Source organism: Saimiri boliviensis, chromosome 10, assembly GCF_048565385.1.
Source record: "Saimiri boliviensis isolate mSaiBol1 chromosome 10, mSaiBol1.pri, whole genome shotgun sequence".
Lineage (NCBI taxonomy): Eukaryota > Metazoa > Chordata > Mammalia > Primates > Cebidae > Saimiri > Saimiri boliviensis.
In genome coordinates, this window is record NC_133458.1 from 77,796,921 (window position 1) to 77,819,815 (window position 22,895).

General features: G+C 36.2%; 1 protein-coding gene across 8 annotated transcripts in view; it reads right to left on the reverse strand.

Annotated features, from left to right (window-relative positions):
- THSD7A (thrombospondin type 1 domain containing 7A) overlaps positions 1-22,895 on the reverse strand; it is an 885,997-nt gene that overhangs the window by 58,276 nt on the left and 804,826 nt on the right. For all 8 annotated transcript variants that reach the window (XM_074379520.1, XM_074379521.1, XM_074379519.1 and 5 more), the window contains 2 exons: positions 11,682-11,860; positions 7,498-7,631 (listed from right to left, as the gene is read on the reverse strand). In XM_074379520.1, the coding sequence (XP_074235621.1) occupies positions 7,498-7,631; positions 11,682-11,860 (313 nt within the window). The remainder of the gene's footprint in view (positions 1-7,497; positions 7,632-11,681; positions 11,861-22,895) is intronic.

Genomic DNA, 22,895 nt, shown 5'->3' on the forward strand with positions numbered 1-22,895 from the left:
CAAAAAAGAAAACAGGATCTTTGCCTCTCCTAATTATCTGTAGTGCTTCTGCATGATTCAAAAATGTATGTTTGCATTCATGAGTCTTTGAATGTAAGAGCCACAGTGGGTATGTAAACTGTGCATGTTAGGTGAGCTTCCTCAGAAAGAAGAGGGTTATTTATACACATATGAAGCAGAAGGTACTGAGGAATTCTTCAGAGAACTTCATAGAGAGCTTATAATTAGGAATATGATACATTTATTCTTCCCAAGAAAATGATGGATTCCACAGAGAAGGTAGAATTAGTTGATTCATATGTGATGAAAGACCAGGCACACTGAAATCTCTAAGTGGGCAATTCCTTTAAGTGTTCTTGAAAATAACTAGAGGCATTTATCAGTTTGTTTTGCCATCTTAGAAGTAATTTTAGCCTCCCTTCTGCTGTGACTCTTAAAGTGACAAGCAAAAAGACAATTATAATTGGTATAGAACAGGTTCTCTAAATATGGTTATTTGGATTTTTCTACTACTTAAAAAATTGTTAGTTTGTGTTCCATTTTATTCTCTTGTAAGCCGTGAGGAAGGCCTCTTTATTCATCTTTTGGGAATCTTATTAATGTGGCTAGTATGAGACTTCACTTTTACCATAGTAAGTAATCTCTCTGGGCAATTTTAAGTATTACAGTAGGAGAGAAATCCCTTTATCTTTCATGTATAACTTAGAAAAGATCAGCTACCTTAATAGATTTAGAAAGAGAACTGCATTTGAGGAGGTGAAAAGGAAGGCTTGACTCTCAAGTTTCTCAAACCTAGTGTAATGTTTTAAAATATCAGTTGAATTATATTGCCAGTGATACCTGGAATCCCAACTTTTCTCTGTGCTGTTGGTCACGTCTTAATCGGACTTGTAGCCTGAAAAAATACCCAAAAAATGCATACCTACCTATGCATTTTTTGTATGCTGGATAAATATGTAAAAAGCAATCCCAAAAATATGCAAATTTGATATTGATACAATTTCATTGTTGAAAGAATAAATCACATTATGAATATTTTTAGGATAATTTTAGTTTCCCAGGAAAAAATTCTACCTTCAATATCATTTAAAAAATATTCTGTTGACAGCAGGTTAGAGACAATATGTTGCAGACAGGGCATTTCAGTGCTCAAAGGTTGGATTTGCTCCTAAGAATAGATTATACTTGCGGTAGGTACTGTCACTATATATAAGGATTAACTTGTAGAATTACCTATTGATCCAGAGTTAAGAACCGATATCTAACACTCTATTCAGCAGTTATGTACATAAATATCCTCAAAGATTTCTCTTGATATGATTTGGATCTGTGTCTCCACCCAAATCTCATGTTGAATTGGAATTCTCAGTGTTGGGGGACAGGCCTCCAACACTGAGATCACTAGATCATGGGGCAGATGGTCCCCTTTCTGTTCTCGTGACAGTGAGTGAGTTATCAGGAGATCTGATGGTTTAAAAGTGTGCATCACTTCTCCTTTTGCTCTTCCTCTCTCTTGCCACCATGAGAAGATGTGCTTGCCTTCCCTTTGCCCTTACGCCATGATTGTTAAGTCTTCTGATGCCTCCCCAGAAACAGAAGCCCATACGATCCACAGCACCATGAGCTAATTAAACCTGTTTTCTTTATAAATTACCCCATCTTGGGTAGTTCTTTAATAGCAGTGTGAAAACGAATACAGAAAATTGGTACAAGAGAAGTGAGGCATTGCTACAAAGATACCTGAAAAAGTGGAAACAGCTATGGAACTGGGTAATGGGCAGAGGTTGGAACAGTTTGTAGGGATCAGAAGAAGACAGGAAGATGAGGGAAAGTTTGGACCTTCCTGAAGACTTGATGAATGATTGTGACCAAAATGCTGATAGAAATATGGATGGTAAAATCCAGACTGAGGTGTTCTCAGAGGGAGATGAGGGACTTATTGGAAAGTGAAGTAAAGCTCACTTTTGCTATACTTCAGCAAAGAGATGGGTGGCATTGTGCCTGTACTCGGGAGATCTGTGGAATCTGAACGAGAGAGAGAGAGAATTTAGGGTATTTGGTGGAAGAAATTTCTAAGCAGCAAAGCATTCAAGATATGACCTGGTTGCTTCTAAAAGTGTACGCTCATTCGCATAAACAGAGAAATGACCCCAAACTGGAACTTATATTTCAAAGGGAAGCAGGGCATAAAAGTTTAGAAAATTTGCAGCCCAGCCATGTGGTAGAAAAGAAAACCCCATTTTCTGGGAAGGAATTCAAACCAGATGCAGAAATTTGCATAAGTAAAAAAGAGCCAAGTGTCAGTAGCCAAGACAATGGGGAAAATGCCCCCAAGATGTTTCAGACACCTTCATGGCAGCCACTCCCATCACAGGCCCAGAGGCCTAGGAGGGAAAATTGGTTTTGTGGGACAGGCTCATGGCTCCACTACTCTGTGCAGCCTCAGGACGTGGCGCCCTACAACTCAGCCTCTCCAGCTCCAGCCATGGCTAAAAGGAGCCAATGTACAGTTCAGGTTGTTGGTTTAGAGAGTACAACTCCCAAGCCTTTGTGGCTTCTACATGGCATTGGGCCTATGGGTTTACAGAAGGTAAGAAAGAGTTCAGGCTTGGGAGTCTCCACCTGGATTTTAGAGGATGTATGGAAATGGACTGGATGTCCTAGCAGAAGTCTGCTGCAGGGTGGAGCCTTCAGTACTAGGCCAGTGTGAGGTAGAATTGTGGGGTTGGACCCCCTCCATACAATGCCCCCTGGGGCACTGCCTAGTGAATCTGTGGAAGTAGGGCCACCGTCTTCCAGACCTAAGAATGACAGATCCCCTGACAGCTTGCACTGTGCACCTGGGAAAGCTACAGACACTAAATGCCAGCCCATGAAGGCAGCCTTGGGGACCATACCCTGCAGAGGCACAGGGGTCAAGCTGCCCAGAACCTTGGGAATCCCTGCTCTTGTGTCATGGTGACCTGGATGTGAAACATGGAGTCAAAGGAGATAATTTTGGGGCTTTAAAATTTAATGACTGATCTGCTGGGTTTTGGACTTGCATGGGGTCTGTAGCCTCTTTGTTTTGGCCAATTTCTTGCATATAGAATGGGAGAATTGTATCTTGGAAGTAACTAACTTGTTTTTGATTTACAGGTTCATAGGCAGAAGGGACCTGCCTTGTCTAAGATAAGATTTTGGATTTGGATTTTGGAGTTAATACTAGAATGAGTTAAGGCTTTGGGGGACTGTTGGGAGGCATGGTTGTGTTTTGAAATGTGAGTAGTAGATGAGATTTGGGAGGGTCCAAGGTGGAGTGATATGGTTTGGCTCCGTATCCCCACCCAAATCTCATGTTAAATTGTAATTCCCAAAGTTGAGGGAAGGACCTGGTGAAAAGTGATTGGATCATAGGGCAGATTTTCCCTTTGCTGGTCTCATGATAGTGAGTTCTCGAGATTTGCCACTATTTTTATATTTATTTATGAGGCAGAATCTCTCTCTGTTGCCCAGGCTGGAGTGTAGTGGCATGATCTCGGCTCACTGCAACCTCCGACTCCTGAGTTCAAGTGATTGTCCTGCTTCAGCCTCCTGAGTAGCTTGGACTACAGGCTCATGCCACCACACCCAGCTAATTTTTTTTATTTTTTTATTTTTAGTAGAGACAGGGTTTCACTATGTTAGCCAGGATGGTCAATCTCTTGACCTCGTGATCCATCTGCCACACCCTCCCAAAGTGTTGGCATGAGCCATCACACCTGGTCAAACCTCTTTTCTTTATAAATTACCCAGTCTTAGGTAGTTCTGTATAGGACTGTGAGAACAGATTAATACATCTCTCTTCTTTTTATTTTTTGTTATACAAGTAATATATTCCTTTTTAGAAATCAGAAGTAATCAAAATTTCCATAGTTTCATCAGTTAGCCTACTCTTGACAGATATTTATTTATTAATAGACTATTACTTTAAATGTATATTTTCATTTTACAAAATGGAAGCAAACTTTTTGTTTCTACCATTTAAAAAATCTACACTGTATTATGAACATCTTCTCATCAACTATTTTTCTAAGACATATTTTAATGCCTGCATTTGAATTCCATGGCTTAAATGTGCCACAATTGCTAAAAAGTCCCTAGTGTGAGGGCTGCTATCCAGAATCTACAGAGAACTTAAACAAATTTACAAGAAAAAGCAACCAACCTCATCAAAAAGTGGGCAAAGGATATGAATAGACACTTTTCAAACGAGGACATTTATGCAGCCAACAAACATATGAAAAAAAAAAAGCTCATTATCACTGGTCATCAGAGAAATGCAAATCAAAACCACATTGAGATACCACCTCATGCCAGTTAGAATGGCGATCATTAAAAATCAGGAAATAACAGATGCTGGAGAGGATACGGAGAAATAGGAATGCTTTTACACTGTTGGTGGGAGTGTAAACTAAGTCGACCATTGTGGAAGACAGTGTGGTAATTCCTCAAGGATCTAGAAATAGAAATACCATTAAACATAGGAATCCCATTACTGGGTATATACACAAAGGATTATAAATCATTCTACTTTGAAGACACATGCACAAGTACATTTATTGCGGCACTGTTTACAATAGCAAAGACTTGGAACCAACCCAAATGCCCATCAATGATAGATTGGATCAAGAAAATGTGGTACATATACTCCAGGGAATACTATGCAGCCATAAAAAAGGATGAGTTCATGTCCTTTGCAGGGACATGGATGAAGCTGGAAACCATCATTCTCAGCAAACTGACACAAGAACAGAAAACCAAACACCACATGTTCTCACTCAAAGTGGGTGTTGAAAAATGAGAACACATGGACACAGAGAGAGGAACATCACACACTGGGGCATGGGAGGTGGAGGACTGGGGAAAGAATAGCAGCAGGTGGAGGGATCGGAGACGGATAGCATTAGGAGACATACCTAATGGCAGCAAACCACAACCATGGCACGTGTAAACCTATGTAACAAACCTGCATGTCTGCACATGTGCTCCAGAACGTAAGGTATAAATAAAAAAAAAATTCTTAAGAGAAAAAAATGCACAAAGAAGTCCTAGGCTGAAAGTTTTCTCATATAAAAATATAAACTCTTCATTGACATACAGAGACTAAAATTATCTTAAGTGCAAGCATTGTATTTGATATTAAAAAATTCAATAAAATTACATTTAGTAAATCATCAAATAAAGTTTCTATTGTGGCATTTAGACTACTTATAGGCTTTATTTGTGTTACTTTGTATTAGACATTTTTATAATCACCCTAGAATACAGAATAAATATTTGGATCAAGCTTTGAGCACAAAGGAAGGTGCTTTAAATTCCTTTGCTTTCTTCAAATTCTTGGCCTTTCTCCTTTCTAAGGAGCAAGAATTATGCTGTGAGAAAACTGACTTGTATTAGAGATACATGGTGTAGAACCAAGTTGTAGGTAAACGGTGGAATAAGAGGCCCATCATAGGTGTGGTAATGTGGTATTTTCTGCATATATTTAAAAAGCAACAATAACTAAATCTCTCTGCTTTCTATTATCACCATGTACTGGCAATTCTAAAAAAAGTCATGGAAAAAAATCCCTCCCTACTAAGGCAAACCACTTCTACCACCACTCCTTGATAGGCCATAGCAACCTTAAAGAGGAGGAGTATAACTGAATAAATTTAAACCTGCTTTTTTATAGACCCATCTATCCTAAATGTCACCCAGCGCTTGCATTGAAGCAGGACATTTTGACCTTCATTAGCAGAGGATAATGTACGGGAGGTGTACTACTCAATCAGTAACAAAGAGGAACATCATTACATGATTAGAGATTGCAATCAATACTGACCTCTTTTCTCTATTTGCATTGAAGTTGTTTACTGAAAAAATAAATTGATCTGAAAAGTTACTTTGCTTAGAATGTGTTTGAAAATGATGAGAGTATCTGTTTCCAAAGCAAAAAAAAAAAAAAAAAGTAACATGTCCACAGATAGTTGAAGGGAAAGCTGAGAAAAACAACCCAGTAGTTCTTTTACTGTACTTTTTTTTTTTTCTAACTAAACAACCAACCTGACCAAATTCTTAATGTAATATTTTTTAATTTTGAAGAAGAAATTACTTTGAAAGGAGAATAGTGGAAAACAGAATCTCTTGTTTTTTTCTGTGTGTCTATCTACTCATTACTTCCCTCCTCCTTCCCTATTCCCAATCCACCTATATTGAGATCCTGAGGGCAATAAATTGAGAGTTCAGATGTGCTTTTGAAAAAATAGAAAACTTTTTTTATTAGAAACAAAGTTATACATAGGTGTATATGCAAAAGTTTTATATGGTAAAACAAATAGCAACTTGTTCTGCTTTCTAACCGAAGTATATTAAAAATTGTCAATCTAAAACGCATGAAAGTTTATGTTATGGGTAAGAATGAACTTCTTCATAACATGGGTTGTCAGGTTTCACATTTGTCTTTCTGGGTGTCACTGAGAAGGGTTAAAAGAAACCAGTGTTTTTAAAAAGAGTGATAGGAGACTTGGGTTTGAATGCCAATGCTGCCACTTTACTAGATGGGTGTTCTTGGTATATTATTTAGTATTTGGGAATATAATCTATAAAATGGAGGTGATGAAATCTCACGTACTTGTTTCACAGAGTTCTAGAGCCCTTAAGCGTCACGTGATAGATGCTGTATGGAAAATTTAGTGAGTATCAATATTGTGTTAGGCAGTAGAGAAATCCTAGGAATATGATGGGGTCTCTGTTTTAAGAAATTTATAAAGTTTTATTAAGGGGATAGACATGCAACTGTGTCTTTTCAACACAGTGAGGGGTATATGGGGTGTTATAGGACAACGCTGTCCAATGAAACTTTCTGCCATGACAAAAATACTATGTCTGTGCTGTCCAACAGATAGCTGCCATCCACAGGCAGCTATGGAGCACTGAAGTATGGCTAGCATGACTGGGGAGAGGCATTTTTAAATTAATTTAATCTAAATGTGTTTAAATTTAAATTGAGCTAGTGTGGCTAGTGGCTATCCTATTTGAACATTGCAGCTACAGAAGAACAAGTGACAGGCAGAAAGCAGCTGGGGGTTTCAGAGAAAGTTCCCTGGAAAAGAGGAGAATATTCAGGTAGCCAGTTTGATACAAAAGAGCAAGAGTTTAAAACAGATTATTTTAAAAATGACCTTGGAAATATATTTGGCCTTTAAGCAAAAAAGTTAGTGGGGTTGAAAATTTGCATTAGTTCAGATCGAATGTGCTGTTCCTTGTCTTTAAGGGTATTTGAAGTGCAGATTTCTAAATCAGAAGGCCAGAATGTAATGAACTGCTGCGTGAAGCAGATCCTCTTAGTTTTCCATGAGCACAGATTCCCTAAAAGCAAAACCACAGACTATTTCATCCGGAATCCTGGGGAGGACTGAACGGTCATTTCAGCACGTGTGCAATTGGGAGATGGTTTTGTGTCTTGCCTCTCTGTGTAAAGAGGCTTTGCCTTACCTCACTTTTCGGGTCTGCACGCCCTCTCCACAGTTCTCTCGCATATTCACAAAGGTCACCTTGCAGATGCTCCAAGGCTCTGTGACCCACAGGTACTGGCTGCAGTCACTGTGGCATGGAACAACCTCATACACCTGAAACACACATGGTTTGCAGCAATCTCAGGGAATCTGATGAGAGGGAGTGGGAGGACGTCCACACCATAACAACAATCATTTCACAGTTAAGCTACTTTCTTTCCCCTCCTTTTTTGCTTATTATTCTAACGTAGCCATAGAGAGAACGCAAGAGTTCTAGCAGTAGAGGACAGGGCTAAACGTGTTGTACTCTGCTGCTCTGCTATGACATTGCAGGTCTAAATCTGATCCACTGGATCACATTAGATGTTACGCATTTTCCTGTGCTGACCCTTAACACACTGCATTGTAATTTTCTGGACTGTCTGTCTCATTTACACTTTTGTGTGTCTTCAATACTAGCCCAGGGTGCTCACGGGTTAGGCACTCAACAGGGATTTGCTGAATGAATGAATGAAAGATGACTTGATGAACTAAATAAGTATACAAACATAGCTTTTCTCCAAATAAATATAATTTGGCCTATTTTCCAGATAAATATATATAATGATGAGAATTTACATTTTTTGGTGTGTATCATATGAGAAACTAAATTAAAAAGATAATATGAAATAAAGCCATCTTAACACTAATCCTCAATCTTTTAAGGCTTAGAAACAGAGTCTGGTCTACAACCCTAAGCAGCAAGGGCCACATGAAACAAAGCAAATTGTCTCTGTTCCAGTGTCCATAAAAGTTTTTAGTCCCACATTTGGGGTGGTGTGCTTGGTTTCAGGGTTTTTAGTACAATGAACCAACTATATTCTATTTTTCAATGAGAAGAACAACTAAATAAAGGAAATAAATGGCACTTAATCAAGAGCAACCAAGCTGACTCAACCATTAAATTCTTTGAAAGTAGTTTTCTAATCTATGATACTCCAACTCTATTTCTTATTTTACACACACACACACACACACACACACACTCTCTCTCTCTCTCTCTCTCTCTCTCTTTCTCTCTCTCACATGCCCAGAGAGAGCAAGACGGAGACAGAAAGAGAGAGAAACTACAGCATAAATATGTTTTATGAAATGAATTCTAGAAAAGATAGATTTAAATAGCCCTTTGGAGCCATTCTTTTGTGCCAATTTTAGTGAACTAAAAACCCAAGTAAAATGAATAAAGCTGACTTGTTTTAAATAGGAATAATACATGCACTGATGGAGTCAAAGTCTACGATTGCCTTAAGTTGATTACATTCACACTTAGGTGCTGTATTAAAATAGAACTAAATAGCACAGGATAAAACACTATCCTACAACTCATGATGAAGAGAAAAGCCAAAGGAGAAAACACAGTTCTTCCTAATCCTTTGAGGGCTTTTATTTAATCTCCTGTATTGAAGTGAATACCAATCACTTCAGAACAATCTCCAATCCACCCATTTTCCATCTACTTGCACCATTTCCTTCTCCCTCTGAAGAGCGCAAGACCATTAATAATGGGTGTCACTGCCAGTCAAGGTTAGTGGAATAAAACTTTTTCTCCCCAACTCTTGTTCACCTCAGTTTTCGATATTACAATGAAGGATATGAAAATGAAGGAACACATAGAAAATAAAAAGGAAACAGGTACAGACAAAAAATCTTTAATGGAAAATGTGGTATTTCCTCCCTGTAAAACATACAAGACAAGGCAAGAAGAGAAATGCATTCTCAGAAATCAGAATTTTTTAAACAGACGCATTCTATCAAGAACCATGAGGTTTAAGAGTTCTTACCTGTGCCTGCAGTGACGTTCAACAGGAACGATGAAAGGGGAGAAAAAGAAGACAGATGAAAATGTCAGTTTGTTATGAGAAGAACTCTTGGTAAGTTTCAAGTATTATTATGCACATGTAAAACCTACTTTTTGGGTAAAATATTAGAACATTTTTCTTAGGTATTAGGAAGTAATATATAACTACTTATTATTGTTGAAAACTAAGATGCGCAAATTAGTATTGTGAATAGCACAATGAGAAAATTAGATGGGAAGGATGAAGAAATCTTAGAAAACTGAGTTGACCTCAAAATGCATCGCGTGGGTATTTGATATATGATACAGATAACTTGTGATCCACCTTGTCAGTGGGCTACTGTCTATATTTATAGATTGATCTACCCATTGATTTACGTTAATCAATTTATATGTTTTGTAGAAAATGAGGATTTGAGGACTTCCTTCCTCGGCTAGAAAAATAGAAACTCAGAGACCATTTTCAAGCCAACGGGCTTCTGATTATTTTACTGAGGAATGTATAATTGTAGTAAACCTCTAGGTGACTCATAATTTTCAACATTAACACAAAACTATACATCATCTTTATTTTCCCTAAGTATCTTACTAATTCACAAACTCACAGAAGTTTCTATTTTTTATAAAACATTTATGCTCAAACGTTCAAAAATTTTATGAGTTTTAGATTTGATTTTTCAGTTGTTAATGTCTCAACAAACTTTCAGTAAACTGATACTAAGTCACAATACCGCTATTAAACTGCATCAGAATATATTGGTGTTGGAGAGTGACAGAGAAATGGCAAGGAATAAACACTAGGAACAGCAAAGACAACTTGGCCTAAGGTCTTGAACCTTTGGCAACTTACCCTTAAGGAAAATCTGAGGAAACACAGCTGATTTTAATTGCATATCTGACTGGGTATACACATACAGGCTAAAGTCAAGTAGCTATGATATGTGTAGAAGTTCTCTTTGTTAGGATTGTGAATCATACATAACTTATTAAAATTTAAATTTGCTATGGAATATTCAAGGTTTCAAAATTTGTAGAGAAATATGCTTTTGTATGGTGAACATTTCAGTTCAGTTATTCTGTTTTACAGTTATATAATCAGAGTTGTGGAACTGATTTTTCTTCTTTGGAAATTTCCGTAGCATCTTAGAAATGCAAAAGGCTGTGTGACAGGGAGGCTAACCTACCAGTAGATGGCAGCAAGGGAGTGTATTATTTACCCTCCCTTGCACCTAAAGTCAGCAACTTTAGTTGGGGAACAATCAAGACTCTTTAGAGTACTTTTTATAGAATTTAATTTGTCGTGACCGTCACCTTAATTTACTTAATGCCAAAGTTCTTTCTGTTTTCTCTACAATGTACTTTTATTATGAAGACAGCTATGTTAATCTGGGAAGGAAAGTATGTATACCCATGAGCAGTGTGTTTCGAGATTAAAATTAGTGTATGTATGTATGAAACAACTCTACATATTTAAGCACTTGATTCATTTGGTTGTGATTTAAATTCAAATATGAAATTTAACACCCACACATAATGTATAATATTATTCTTTGTTAATTCACATGTAGGCAAAACATGGTCATAACCGTCTGATAATGTTACATTTCATTTAAATTAGTCACACTTCCTGCATTAGGCTTTTTTACTATTCATCTCTAACAGAACAGAAAAACAACTAGTAACAGCAGGTCAGAAAGAATGCATCATTCAGAGTTGCAAATGAAACTGAAAATGGTCAATGACTAAATTGCCAGCATACTTACAGTGACTTTGAAGCCATCTTTGTATTTCTTTTTCTCAATTTGTTTTACATCAAACACATTTAAACAAACGGTATATATTTTTCCTAATTTTAGACCCAAATCCATATTATTTCTTTGATCTTAATTTAAGTAGTTGGTAATTGAGATGTCTTTTCTGACAGTCTGGGGAAACTTTAAGAATGAGATAGTCTCGGCCTACGTGTTAAGATACAATTTTATGACAGACTGAATACCTTGACATTATTTCAAAGATAGGTGTCATTGTTCTCTCCATTGAATTATATACATTCTCATATACTTGCAGGGTATGGAATCTCCAGAGAATACAGAGATTATGTCTAATTTGGGATTTTAATAACATACATGCATTTACTGAGGCATTCTAATGGTAAAAATGGATCAGATTTCTTATTCAGTAGCTATTATTTACTCTTCTATTATTTAACTGGTAAAAATGGGTCAGATTTCTTATTCAATAGCTATTATTTCCTCTGGTTTTGGGGAAAAAAATCAGATCATTGTGAATCTAAACAATACCTTCACACTCTGAATGACAGAAAATACCTGGTTGACGTGGTCTAGTTTGGGGCAAGGCCTTCCTCCATTATATGGTTTTTCTCGCAGCCATTTAGAGCGAACCTTCACACCACTCCCACAGGACTTGCTGCAGCGCGACCAGTTGGACCATTCACTAAGCTTGCAGTCTGAGGGGCAGGGGATGATGCAGGCCTCTTCAATGTAACCTGAGTGGAAGAAAACGAGACAACAATCATCTCCTCCACTTGTCACTCTCCCACTACCACCCACTCTTCTAGCTCATTTAAAAGGTCCAAGGCTGACTTGACAGCAGCATGCAAATGCAGAGGTGTCTCCGTTGTTAGGGACTCAAATTAAATTCTGTAGGAAAATGACACGTACATACAGCGACTACGTTAAAATAACAGCTGAGTAGCTGCCACGTGATCTGCTTAGGATTCACGCTCACCATATTTCAACATTTCCGACTTTCTGACAGCTCGTGTTTAATTGACAATAACCTGTCTGCTGCCATATCATTCTCACGCTGACAGAACGATACATTAAAAAATTGTAAGTTTTCTATAAAACCCTATCTGTTAATGTCACACAAGTACAGGGTTCTGAGTCCATGCAACCTTCCTTCTTAAGAAAAAAATCCCAGTTCCCTTTCACTCAATACCCAAAAGGAACCATTTAACTTAGCAGCTTGTGTTTCTCCTTCTTTGAAAATCAATTCTGGAGAAAAATGAGGGACGTTAAGTAATGTCTCATATTTTACCATGCTGCCACTTTCAAGGCACCTTCATATCTTACATCCATTCAATTCTGTTGAAAATCTTACATATGAATTGTACGAGTCTTGATATTCTAGCAGCCAGTTAAGGAAACAAATGCAGAGCCATGACTGACTGAGTCTAAGGTTACACAGTACGAGATGGGGAAAAGTCTCCTGAGGTCTAATCCAGTAGTCATTCCATCAAATCACCCAGCCAATTCAGTTAATAGTGCACAGATTTGTTTTGGGAAATAGGAGCATTTTCTTTGAAGTTCTTAGCTATGAACTTGCCACTTCATAATATCAGTTAAAGAGTATTATTCTCAAGGCAAACATATGAAAACGGCAAAATTCCTCGGGTCAAGAATGAAATGCGTCGTTGTCCTCTATATTATCCTTTACTCTGAATATGAAGAGAGGGTGTTCTTGGTACAAGACAACACCGTGCCTTCCCATTTTATCTCAGCAGCAGAGATTCAGTCTTGACAATAATTATAACGTCAACAGTTGATACTAGGCAACTCCAGGTATATTTTAAAGAATTTATGGAGATATAAATCATATGCCATAAAAATAACCTCATGTTTTGGTTTTCAGTATGTTTGCTAAGTTGTGCAACCTTTACCACCATCTAATTTTAGAACATGTGTTGTGCCCTAAAAATAAACCCTACGGTTACCGGCAGTCACTTCCTATCTTCCCCTTCCTCATCCCCTGCCAACGATGAATCTTTCTGTATCTATGAATTTACCTAACCTAGACATTCCATATAAGTGAAATAAAACATTATGGGATCTTATTTCTTTCCTTTTTTGTTTGAGAGATGGTGTCTCACTCTGTCTCCCAGGCTGGAGGGCAGCAGTTTCATCACAGCTCACGGTAGCCTTGACCTCCTGCACTCAAGAGATCCTTCTGCCTCACCCTTTTAAGTAGCTGGGCTGGGACAAAGGGGGCACACAAAGCTCATTTTTAGATTTTTAATAGAGGTGAGGTCTTACTGTGTTGCTCAGGTTAGTCGAGAACTTCTAGCCTCAAGAGGTCCTTGGCGTCCCCAAGTATTCGGATTACAGGTGTGAATCACCATGCCTGGCTGGCTTCTTTCACTCATTACGATGTTTTCAAGATGCATTTATGTTACAGCATGTATCATTACTTCAGTCCTTCCTATGACTGGATAATATTCCACTGTATGGACATTTCACATTTTGTTTATCCACTCATCAGTCAATGGACATTTGAGTTGTTTTCAGTTTTTGTCTATCATGAATAATGGTGCTATGAACATTTGTTTACAAGCTTCTGTGTGCGCATACATTTTCAATTTCCTTTAATATATATATTATGTATAGTTCAATTCCCTTTAATAGATATGAAATTGCTCAGTCATATGGTAACTCATATTTAACTTTTTCAGGAAGTTTTAAACTGTTTTCCAAAATGACTGCACTACTTTATATTCTTCCAGATATGTATGCATGTTCCTATTTCTACAAATTCTTGTCACACTTGTTATTGTCTCTTTTTTAAATTTTAGTGTTCTTTGAAGAACAAAAGTTTTAAACGTAATTGAAGTCCAGTTTATCTTTTTCCTTGGTTTTAAATGTTTCTGTATACTATCTAGAAACCCATTTCCTAAGCCAAGTTCATCTAGGTTTACAGTTGTGTTTTCTCATGAGAATTTTATAGTTTTAGCTCTTATATTTAGGTATGTATTTCATTTTGAGTTGATTTTTATTTATGATAAAAGGTACGGGCCCAGTTTCATTCTTTTACATGTGGTTATTGAGTTAAAATGTCCTCAGTTATTGAAAAAATGATTCTTTTCTAACTGAATTGTTTTGGGACCCTTTTGGAAAATCAGTTGACCATAATGTATTTATTTTTGAATGGTGAGTTCTATTCCATTTATCTCTATGTCTAGTCTCATGATAGTACTACACAGTCTTCATGACTGTATCTTTGTAGCAGGTATTGAAATCCGGAAGTGTGAGTCTTCCTACTTTGTTTTTCCTGTTAAAGACAGGTTTAGCTATTTTGAGTCAAATTGCTGTATGCATTTTAGGATTAGCTTGTCAATTTCTGCAAAAAAATGCAGCTAGGATTTTGATAGCGACTGTGTCAAATCTGTTGTTCAGTTTGGGAGTACTGCCATCTAAATCAGACACATCCACTTTATTCCCATTTTTATAGATCGCTAGTTTCTTTCAATGATGTTTTATAGTTTTCAGTGTATAGGTCTCAAACTTATTTTGTTATATTTATTCTTAAGTATTTTATTTTTGTTGTTGTTGTAGGAAGATTTTAAAAAGAACCAACAAACATTAATTTTTTTTTCTTTTGCTTTTTTTTTTTCTTTTTTGAGACAGGGTCTCGCTCTGTCACCCAGGATGGAATGCAGTGGTGCTATCTTGGCTCACTGCAATCTCTGCCTCCTGGGTTCAAGCAATTCTCCTGACTCAGCCTCCCAAGTAGCTGGGACAACAGGCGTGTGCCACTATGCCTGGCTAATTTTTTATATTTTTAGTAGAGATGGGGTTTCACCACATTGGCTACGCTGGTCTCAAACTCCTGACCTAGTGATCCACCTGCCTCAGCCTCCGAAAACGCTGGGATTACAGGCTTGAGCCTCCGCACCTGGCCAATTTCTTTAATTTAGAAAAATCAGACCACCTTTAAGCCAAAATGGCAAATTTAATCTATATGATTGTGCTCAAACTGTCCTGTATTGAAATAGTGCTAAAATACTATTTCATTTACTATACAGTATTTACTATCCTTGCCTAATCATAAATTATCTGAGACACATGTTAAAAGCATAAGCCTCCACCACTCTCAAATTATTGACAATACAAACAATTACACTTACTCAGGTTTCACAAGTTCTACTTTTACTCATTTGTGTATATGACTGTATTGGACTTAAGAAATGTTAATGTAAGATACATGCAGAATCAAAACAATGGAAGATAAATAGATTTCTGGCATATCTTTTTATGTAGTATCTCCTACACATTTGTTAAAGATATTTGTTTTAAACTTTGTATTGTAGTCTTCATATACAAAAGTGCATTTCTCTATAGATGTAAATTTCATTGAACTCACCCATGAAATCAATAGTCCAGCGCCTTCTTCCTCTGTGTTCCCTTTCAGCCACTACCCATTCTTACAAGAGCAACAACTATCCTGACTATTCACAGTGTAGAATAGTTTTACTTTTTAAAAATTTCATGTAAATGGAATCATATAGTGTATATCCATTTGTGTTAGCCTTTTCACTCTACATTGTGATGTTCATTTCATCTGTATGGATGCATACTGCTGAGAACTGCTTATTCTAGTTGATGTGTAGCATTCTAGTGTGTGAATATACTATGGTTTATTCATTCTGTTGGTGAGCATTTAGGTAGTTTTCAATATGGGGGCATTATTAACTTTGCTGCTATGAATATTCTAGAATGTGTCTTTGATGGACATAGGTATGCATTTCTGTTTTACATACTCTTAGAAGAGAAATGGATTTATTAGACGGTATGTACATTATATCATCCATTGTAAATATAGTATAAATTTTTAAAAATGGGATCACAAATTTGGCATGAAGATTAGGATACAATGAAAAGTTTTGAAAATGGGGATGAATCCCAGATAATCTTCTGGAGAGCAGACGTGGCAGAGTTGGGATTTTGTTTGTTGTGAGACATAGAAGACAGAAAGAAGATGGCAGTGCTAAGTTTCTAATGTACTGCTGTTACTCAGGATGACTTTTGGAGTATTGATAATGATCCGAGCAAAGTCCAACAAAAAACTAAAGGAGTATTTCACAGTAGTGCTACTGAGATTTTAAAATAGATTACAGTGATCTACTTAAATCTTATATTTTGACTTTAATTATGCTTTGAGGTGGAGAAATAAAACTCCTTCATGAAGTTGACATATATTTCAAATTCCATTCCCTTTTTCCTATAGCTATGAGATGCCTAAAAAGTAACTCCTCTTTTTTTAGAGCCAGTAATAATTTGTTTTCTTTAATAGTTTTTCCAAATCAATGGCATTATGACCGAATTATTGAATAATATTTGTACAACTACAGTGAAGTAAAAACCATCCAAATTATTTCCAAATACTATCAATAGCTTTGGCAAAAGAGAACTAGTATTTCAAAGATAAGAAGTTATTGAAATTTCTTAGAAGAACTGCATTCTCCCACCTTGATAAACTACAAAATATCTCTCAAAAGTAAACCTCTCACCTTTTTTTAGCTCAGTAATTCTAACTGAAAAGAGAATCACATGGTGGTCTTTCATGTCACTACCTCACAGAGTAACAGATAAATGGAATTTTTTTTTTGTTTTTGAAATATTATGGCTTTAGTAAGACTTAACATGTATGACTTCAGACTGATTCACATTGTGTTATTAAGGAAGGAGATATAAAACTTTTATGTCTGATTTTCCAATGGCATATTCCAGAAAACGTCTCTCAAATAAAATTCAACCTATTAAACTGTTAAAAGATACAAATTAGGAACTGAGATAAAGATAAAACTGCAAAAGCATATACTGCCTAGCATCTCAATTTTATTTTCCAGTGTCTGACAACATTCAATAATTGCCTGCCATGTTTATCTAGCACCGTTAAAATCCTTAATGCTGCTAGTGAACTGCTGGATAAGCATTCCCCTGCCTTCTCTGCTCAGATCATTTTTTAGGACAATTAACAGCAAACAATCATGGGGGATGGAACGATAGAGAAACATGTGGAGTGTTTTAAGGCTAAATAAACTGCTGGCATCTTGTATCAATGTATGGTTTCTAAGGATGCTGAAATAAAATAAATGACTTCACAATTAGGATATTAAAACTTTCGGCAGCTCAACACAGAATTTGACACTTGTAAAAATTAAACTCTGGACTTCTGATTATATTTTTGACTGCTGCTTTGTGACCACTGCTTTCAGGCTGAAATAAAGACAAAACATCAGCAGGCTTAAAGTGGCAACTGGAGGACATATTGCCTTTGAGATATACACAATCGCTCATTCATTTGAATTATGAATGTGGAGATGAAGTAGATTTCAACAACCTTCACAATTACTAAATTGTGCTGTTGAAAGGAGCACTGTTGATGGATCAAAGAATTCATTTTGAAAGCACGTGAAAAGTACTGGGTGGTTCTGATTTACAGCTATGTGAATGAATAACTGGCTCTCTGAAACATCTGGATTAATTTCAAAAGCAACCTCAAAACTCTCTCCTACTTAAATGTGTATTATGTGCACTTGACTGCAACTGGGAATGAGAAAATGTAGCTAGACTTTTATCTGCTGTGGTCCTCATAGGCTGTAAAAAATTGAAAAAAACCATTTTGCGAAAACTTTCCAAATGGACAATATACTTGAGCAATTATATGTTAAAAACTGGTGATCTGATACTTGGGGCAACCAAATTACTATATAAATATCCAAACGCCTATATTCCAGTATTCTACCCATCATATATTTGATGGATGAAAAGTTATAAATCAATATTAGGCAGTTAATTAGCATAGTGAAGTACTCAGGCAAATTTATAGAGGTATAGTAAAATATTATTCTAATTTTAATCATGTTTATGAATTTTATATACATTTGAAGGCATATGTGTTCATATCTGCTAAGTATTTATAAATTTTCTCAGAAAATTTCAACAACAGTATGAATGGCTGTGAGGTTTTCTTATTGTTATTTTAATACTGGGAGTTTACTCAATGACCATGCTTTTTCAGATTCATTTAGTTATGTCTATGTACAATTTCATTACCGAGGCTGTTTCTTAAAGCAAACTGTAAAGACGTCTCTTTTACAATAAGGAATTTGGCTGGCCCTTGCCCCTCATTCCTGGAAGGCAGGTCTCTCAGCCCTGAAATTTTACTAGTGATAGAACTATCTATGTTATTCACGGTGGACTCTTCAGACCACTTAAGATTTTATGCTCAAGGAATATCTCAAAAAGGGGCTGGTCACACCAGAGAGACCAATCATGTGATTAGAGAGTTGGAGCTTTGAGCTACATGTTATCTGACCCACCTCTAAGAAGGAAGAGATTACATTTAACCATACGGCCAGTGATTCATCAGTCATGCCTATGTAATGAAATCTGACTAAAAACTCTGGGTACCAAAGCTCAGGTGAGTTTTCTGTTTGGAAACACACATCAGCGTGCTGAGAAAAAAATGCCTCCTGACTCCCTAAGATGAATGCTTAATGTTTCAGATGCTGCAATAGACCTCAGCTACCTGTCTTTTTGAGCTGGTTCTGATTTGTATCCTTTTGCTATTATAAAACTGCAGTGATAAATATAATGCCTTTCCAAGTTCTGTCAGCTGTTGTAGTGAATTACTGAGCCTGGGGAAGTACTGGGAACTCAGAAATTTGTAGCCAGCTTGTGAGAAGTAAGGTTAGCTTGGGGACTCACAAACTTGCAGCTGATAACTGAAGTGAGAGTGGTCTTGTGGAGTACTGGGCCCTTAACCTCTGAAGTTTGGCCTCGCTCCAGGTAGTTAGTGTCAGAATTATACTGTACTTTCCAATAGATACTTTGTTAAATAAAAAGAAAATAAACTTATATATGTAAGAACCTGTGTCTATATTTTACTTATTCAACCATAATAATAAACCTTGGGAATAATTACATATATGAAGGCATTTATTGACTTTCTCCTATTTAACATTTATAATTTTAACATGATATTGAAAATTAGATGCAGACTAAGCCCTATTACCTTACTTCAATAATAGGGGTTTGTCAAGAGTACAAACATATTTGATAAAGCATTCAGATTGTGAAGATAAAGTAACGGAAAATGTATTAATTCTGAAGCTTATTAGAATGATTTATTTTTAACTTGATTCAGTGCAACGCACTGTTCTTTCAATCAATGAAAATCTAATATTGCCATGAAAGTCTTTGCAAAGGATGGTCTTTAAACACTAGTTTACTGGATTCTAATAAGTATTAAACATAATTTTAACCAAAATCATTCTGTGGTAAATTGAAAAACTGCTGCATTAAACTAGGTTATACAGGTCTCTTTACCCTGGACTTTCTCTTTTGGGTAATACAAAATATGACTTTCTAAGAGAATGACTCAGATACTGCATTCCCGTAATTACTGACTTTTTCACATAGCATCTCACTGGACCAGAGAAATAGATCATCTAGACAGATTATAATTGAAATGCTTTAAAATTGAAATCATGTCTTGAACCATTTAGAATTTAAGATTTTTAAAGTAGGTTTTTTAAAATGTCAATTTCCAGATATAGAAGAAAATACAAAACCAAGCAACCAAACAAAAATGCCAAAAGTTTAAGAAAGTTTCTTCTTCCTACATTATTTTACATTTTACAGGTTAAAGGTCAAACATGGATAAGCTGGCAACAAATTAATTTCATCAAAGGGAGGGGAAAGGGTTATTTGGATAAACTTCCTGTTCTTTTAAATGTCTATTTAAAAGATCAAAGGTGAGTTAATTTTGTTTTATATCCAGATTACCTAAAATTTCCTACAGTGGCAGAAATTGCTGGCAAAGGCAAAATTCTAATTGTTCGTTTTTGGTTGTTGCAAATAATGAATTGTTCTTGGCAGTTAAATTTATTTTAAGCAATGGAACACTTTATTCCTTAAAAAAAACTGAAAGGAAAGCCAGATAAGGACACAGGATCTACTGGAGGCTGTGTTTGACAGCCTGGCCTGAGGGGCTCCGGGAAACCCAGTTTGAAAACCATGATATTAAGTAGGAGATGAGTTGAGGGGTCGGGACATGAACACACAGAACTATCTGATAATGGCACATGCTCTTCCATCACACCTGACAGGAATGGCAGATGCAGGAACATCTCCAGCTAGTCTCTTCCTCATCACCTCCACTGTGCTCCCCGAGGGAGCCTGTGTGAGCTTAGTGCTGATCTCCACACCTTATTTAAATTCGACCCTAGGCAACTGCTTTCTCTTTGTGCCCAAGTATCCTTAGATGCTCTTTCCTTCGTTCCTTGGCTCTTTAAACTTGCAACTAGTTACCTCAGGAAAAGTTTGTCCCTCACCCACTGCCTCTCTCTTGCATTTGAAAGGAAAGAAAGATTCCAATTGTGAATGATAACCTCAAATGCAGCACTAGCTCTACCTATGCTATCAAATGAGACACTGAAATTCTGCAATGAATTAGACATTAAATAAATTCTACCAAGTGGAAAAGCTCTTTGGAAAAATTAGGGCTCAATTCTGGGTTGTTTACAAGACTCTATTTATTGCTCTTTCTGCCTGGTTTAATTAAACATGTTCTTCCCATAATACGAGTATCTACTATGATAAGGAACAATTTCTCATCCAATTTTGTTTCTAATTAATTTCTAATAGTGAACCTACATAATCTTCGGTAGAATACTATTACAAAAAGTAATACATTTCAGTTACTTTATGGTTGAGTGCTCAGGTGGGTTACTTTCTACCCATATTCATGATTATTTTTATTAGTTTCATCTTGAGTTCCATATTACAACTTAAAAAAACACAAACTCTTAAACTAAATTCTATTTGGGTATTGTAGTTTTCAAAATTAATCCAGGATGTATTCCTTTTCCAGGTTTTTTTTTTTTTTTTTTTTTTTAAATGATGATTCTTTCCTGTTCCTACAAATGCTAGTAGAAAAGAATCCCACATCTCAGGCATGTGTACTAGTGGCCCAGTGTTTGGTATTTACAGTTCCTTTCAGCAGCTAGAATGTTCCTTGAAGCATGATATCTGCTTTGGAATCATCTGTGTCAGAACTGTGAGAGGCTGGTGGAATAAGCAGTAGACTGCTTAGTCTATTAGGCAATAATGTTAAATGTTGCCACACAAGGATATAGTATTCCACACACATTTTTATAATATAAAGATATCCTATCAAAAGGTCTTTCCTTGTGATTCTTATAGAGCCTTCTTTTTATTTTAATTATTAGTGCTACAGTGCAAACTGGTGTGAAGCAAATTTTTAAATAGTACCTTTGTGTGCTAGCAAAGCACACTTTGAGTCCTACAGAGGCTTGCAAAAATGCAACTGCTTAAGCTATTCATTAATGTCCAGAAAGTCCTCTGTAGTATCATTCACAATCATGCTAGGCAAAGATAGAAAACATGGGAGACTCAATACAAATCACTCTATTTAAAAATTAATGTTAAAGAGACACTGATTTTATATTAGTAAGGCATTAGACAAACTATTCTGAACTATGTCACTACAATTAGAAGATAAATGAATCTAATTAAAGTGACCTACAAAAATGTATTTCAGCTTTCTGAATGCCAGTATGATATCCAGATGGCAGTATCAAGGCCTGGTAATTTTAGAGCCATTGGATCACAATTCTTAGGGCACAAAGAAAAGTGTGCCGGCCCTTAAATATAATATTGTATTTTGTTTGACAATGGGGCAGTAAATAAACCTAGAACTCTCTCTTATTTCTCTATATGAACTTGAAAGAGCCTTTTTTCTTCCTCAATACTTTGACAGATATATTTTAATATTTTGGCTGATATATTATGTTCTTGTAATTTTCCTAATTTTTTTCGTTAAATACAAAAAGGCTTACAGTAAAATAAAACTATTCAGCTGTAAAATGTGGAATCATTTTGCTCAATAAAGTTCAATTAGTATGGAATTTCTTCAGCAAAAATATGACTATTTTCAAAGGAGAAATCTGAATGGGGCTTTGATTTTTTAACAGTGTTCAGCACCAATTTTCCATTAAGCCTTAATACTCAATGCATTACATAGGGTAACAAAACTTGATAAAGAAACAGTGTAAGTATATTAGAATGTTTTACAGGTATACCTTATTTTATTGGACTTTGTTTTGCTTTGCAGATCTTTCATTTTTTACAAATTGAAGGTTGTGACAACCTTGCATCAACAAGTCTATAGATGCCATTTTTTCAACAGCATGTGTTTACTTTGTGTCTCTGTGTCACATTTGGGTAATTCTTACAATATTTCACACTTTTCCATTATTATTATATCTGTTATGGCGATCTCTAATCAGTGATCTTTGATGTTACTATTATAATTGTTTGAGGGTGCCAAGTTGTGAACGCAAAGAAAAATTTCTTGAAGGAATTCAAAATGCTACTCCAGTGAACACATAAATGATCAGAAAGTGCAAGAGTGTTATTGCTGATATGCAGAAAGTTTTAGTGCTCTAGTTAGAAGACCAGACTAACCAGAATATTCCCTTAAGCCAAAGCCTAAACGAGCAAGATGCTATCTTCAGCTCTATGAAGGCTGAGTGAGGTGAGGAAGCTGCCTAAGAAATGTTGAAAGCTAGCAGAGGTGGTTTGGATTTAAGGAAAGAAGCTCTCTGTGACATAGAGTACAAAGTGAAGCATCAAATGCTGATATAGAAGCTGCAGAAAGTTATCAAGAATACCTAGTTAAGGTAATAGATTAGGATGACAACACTAAGCAACAGA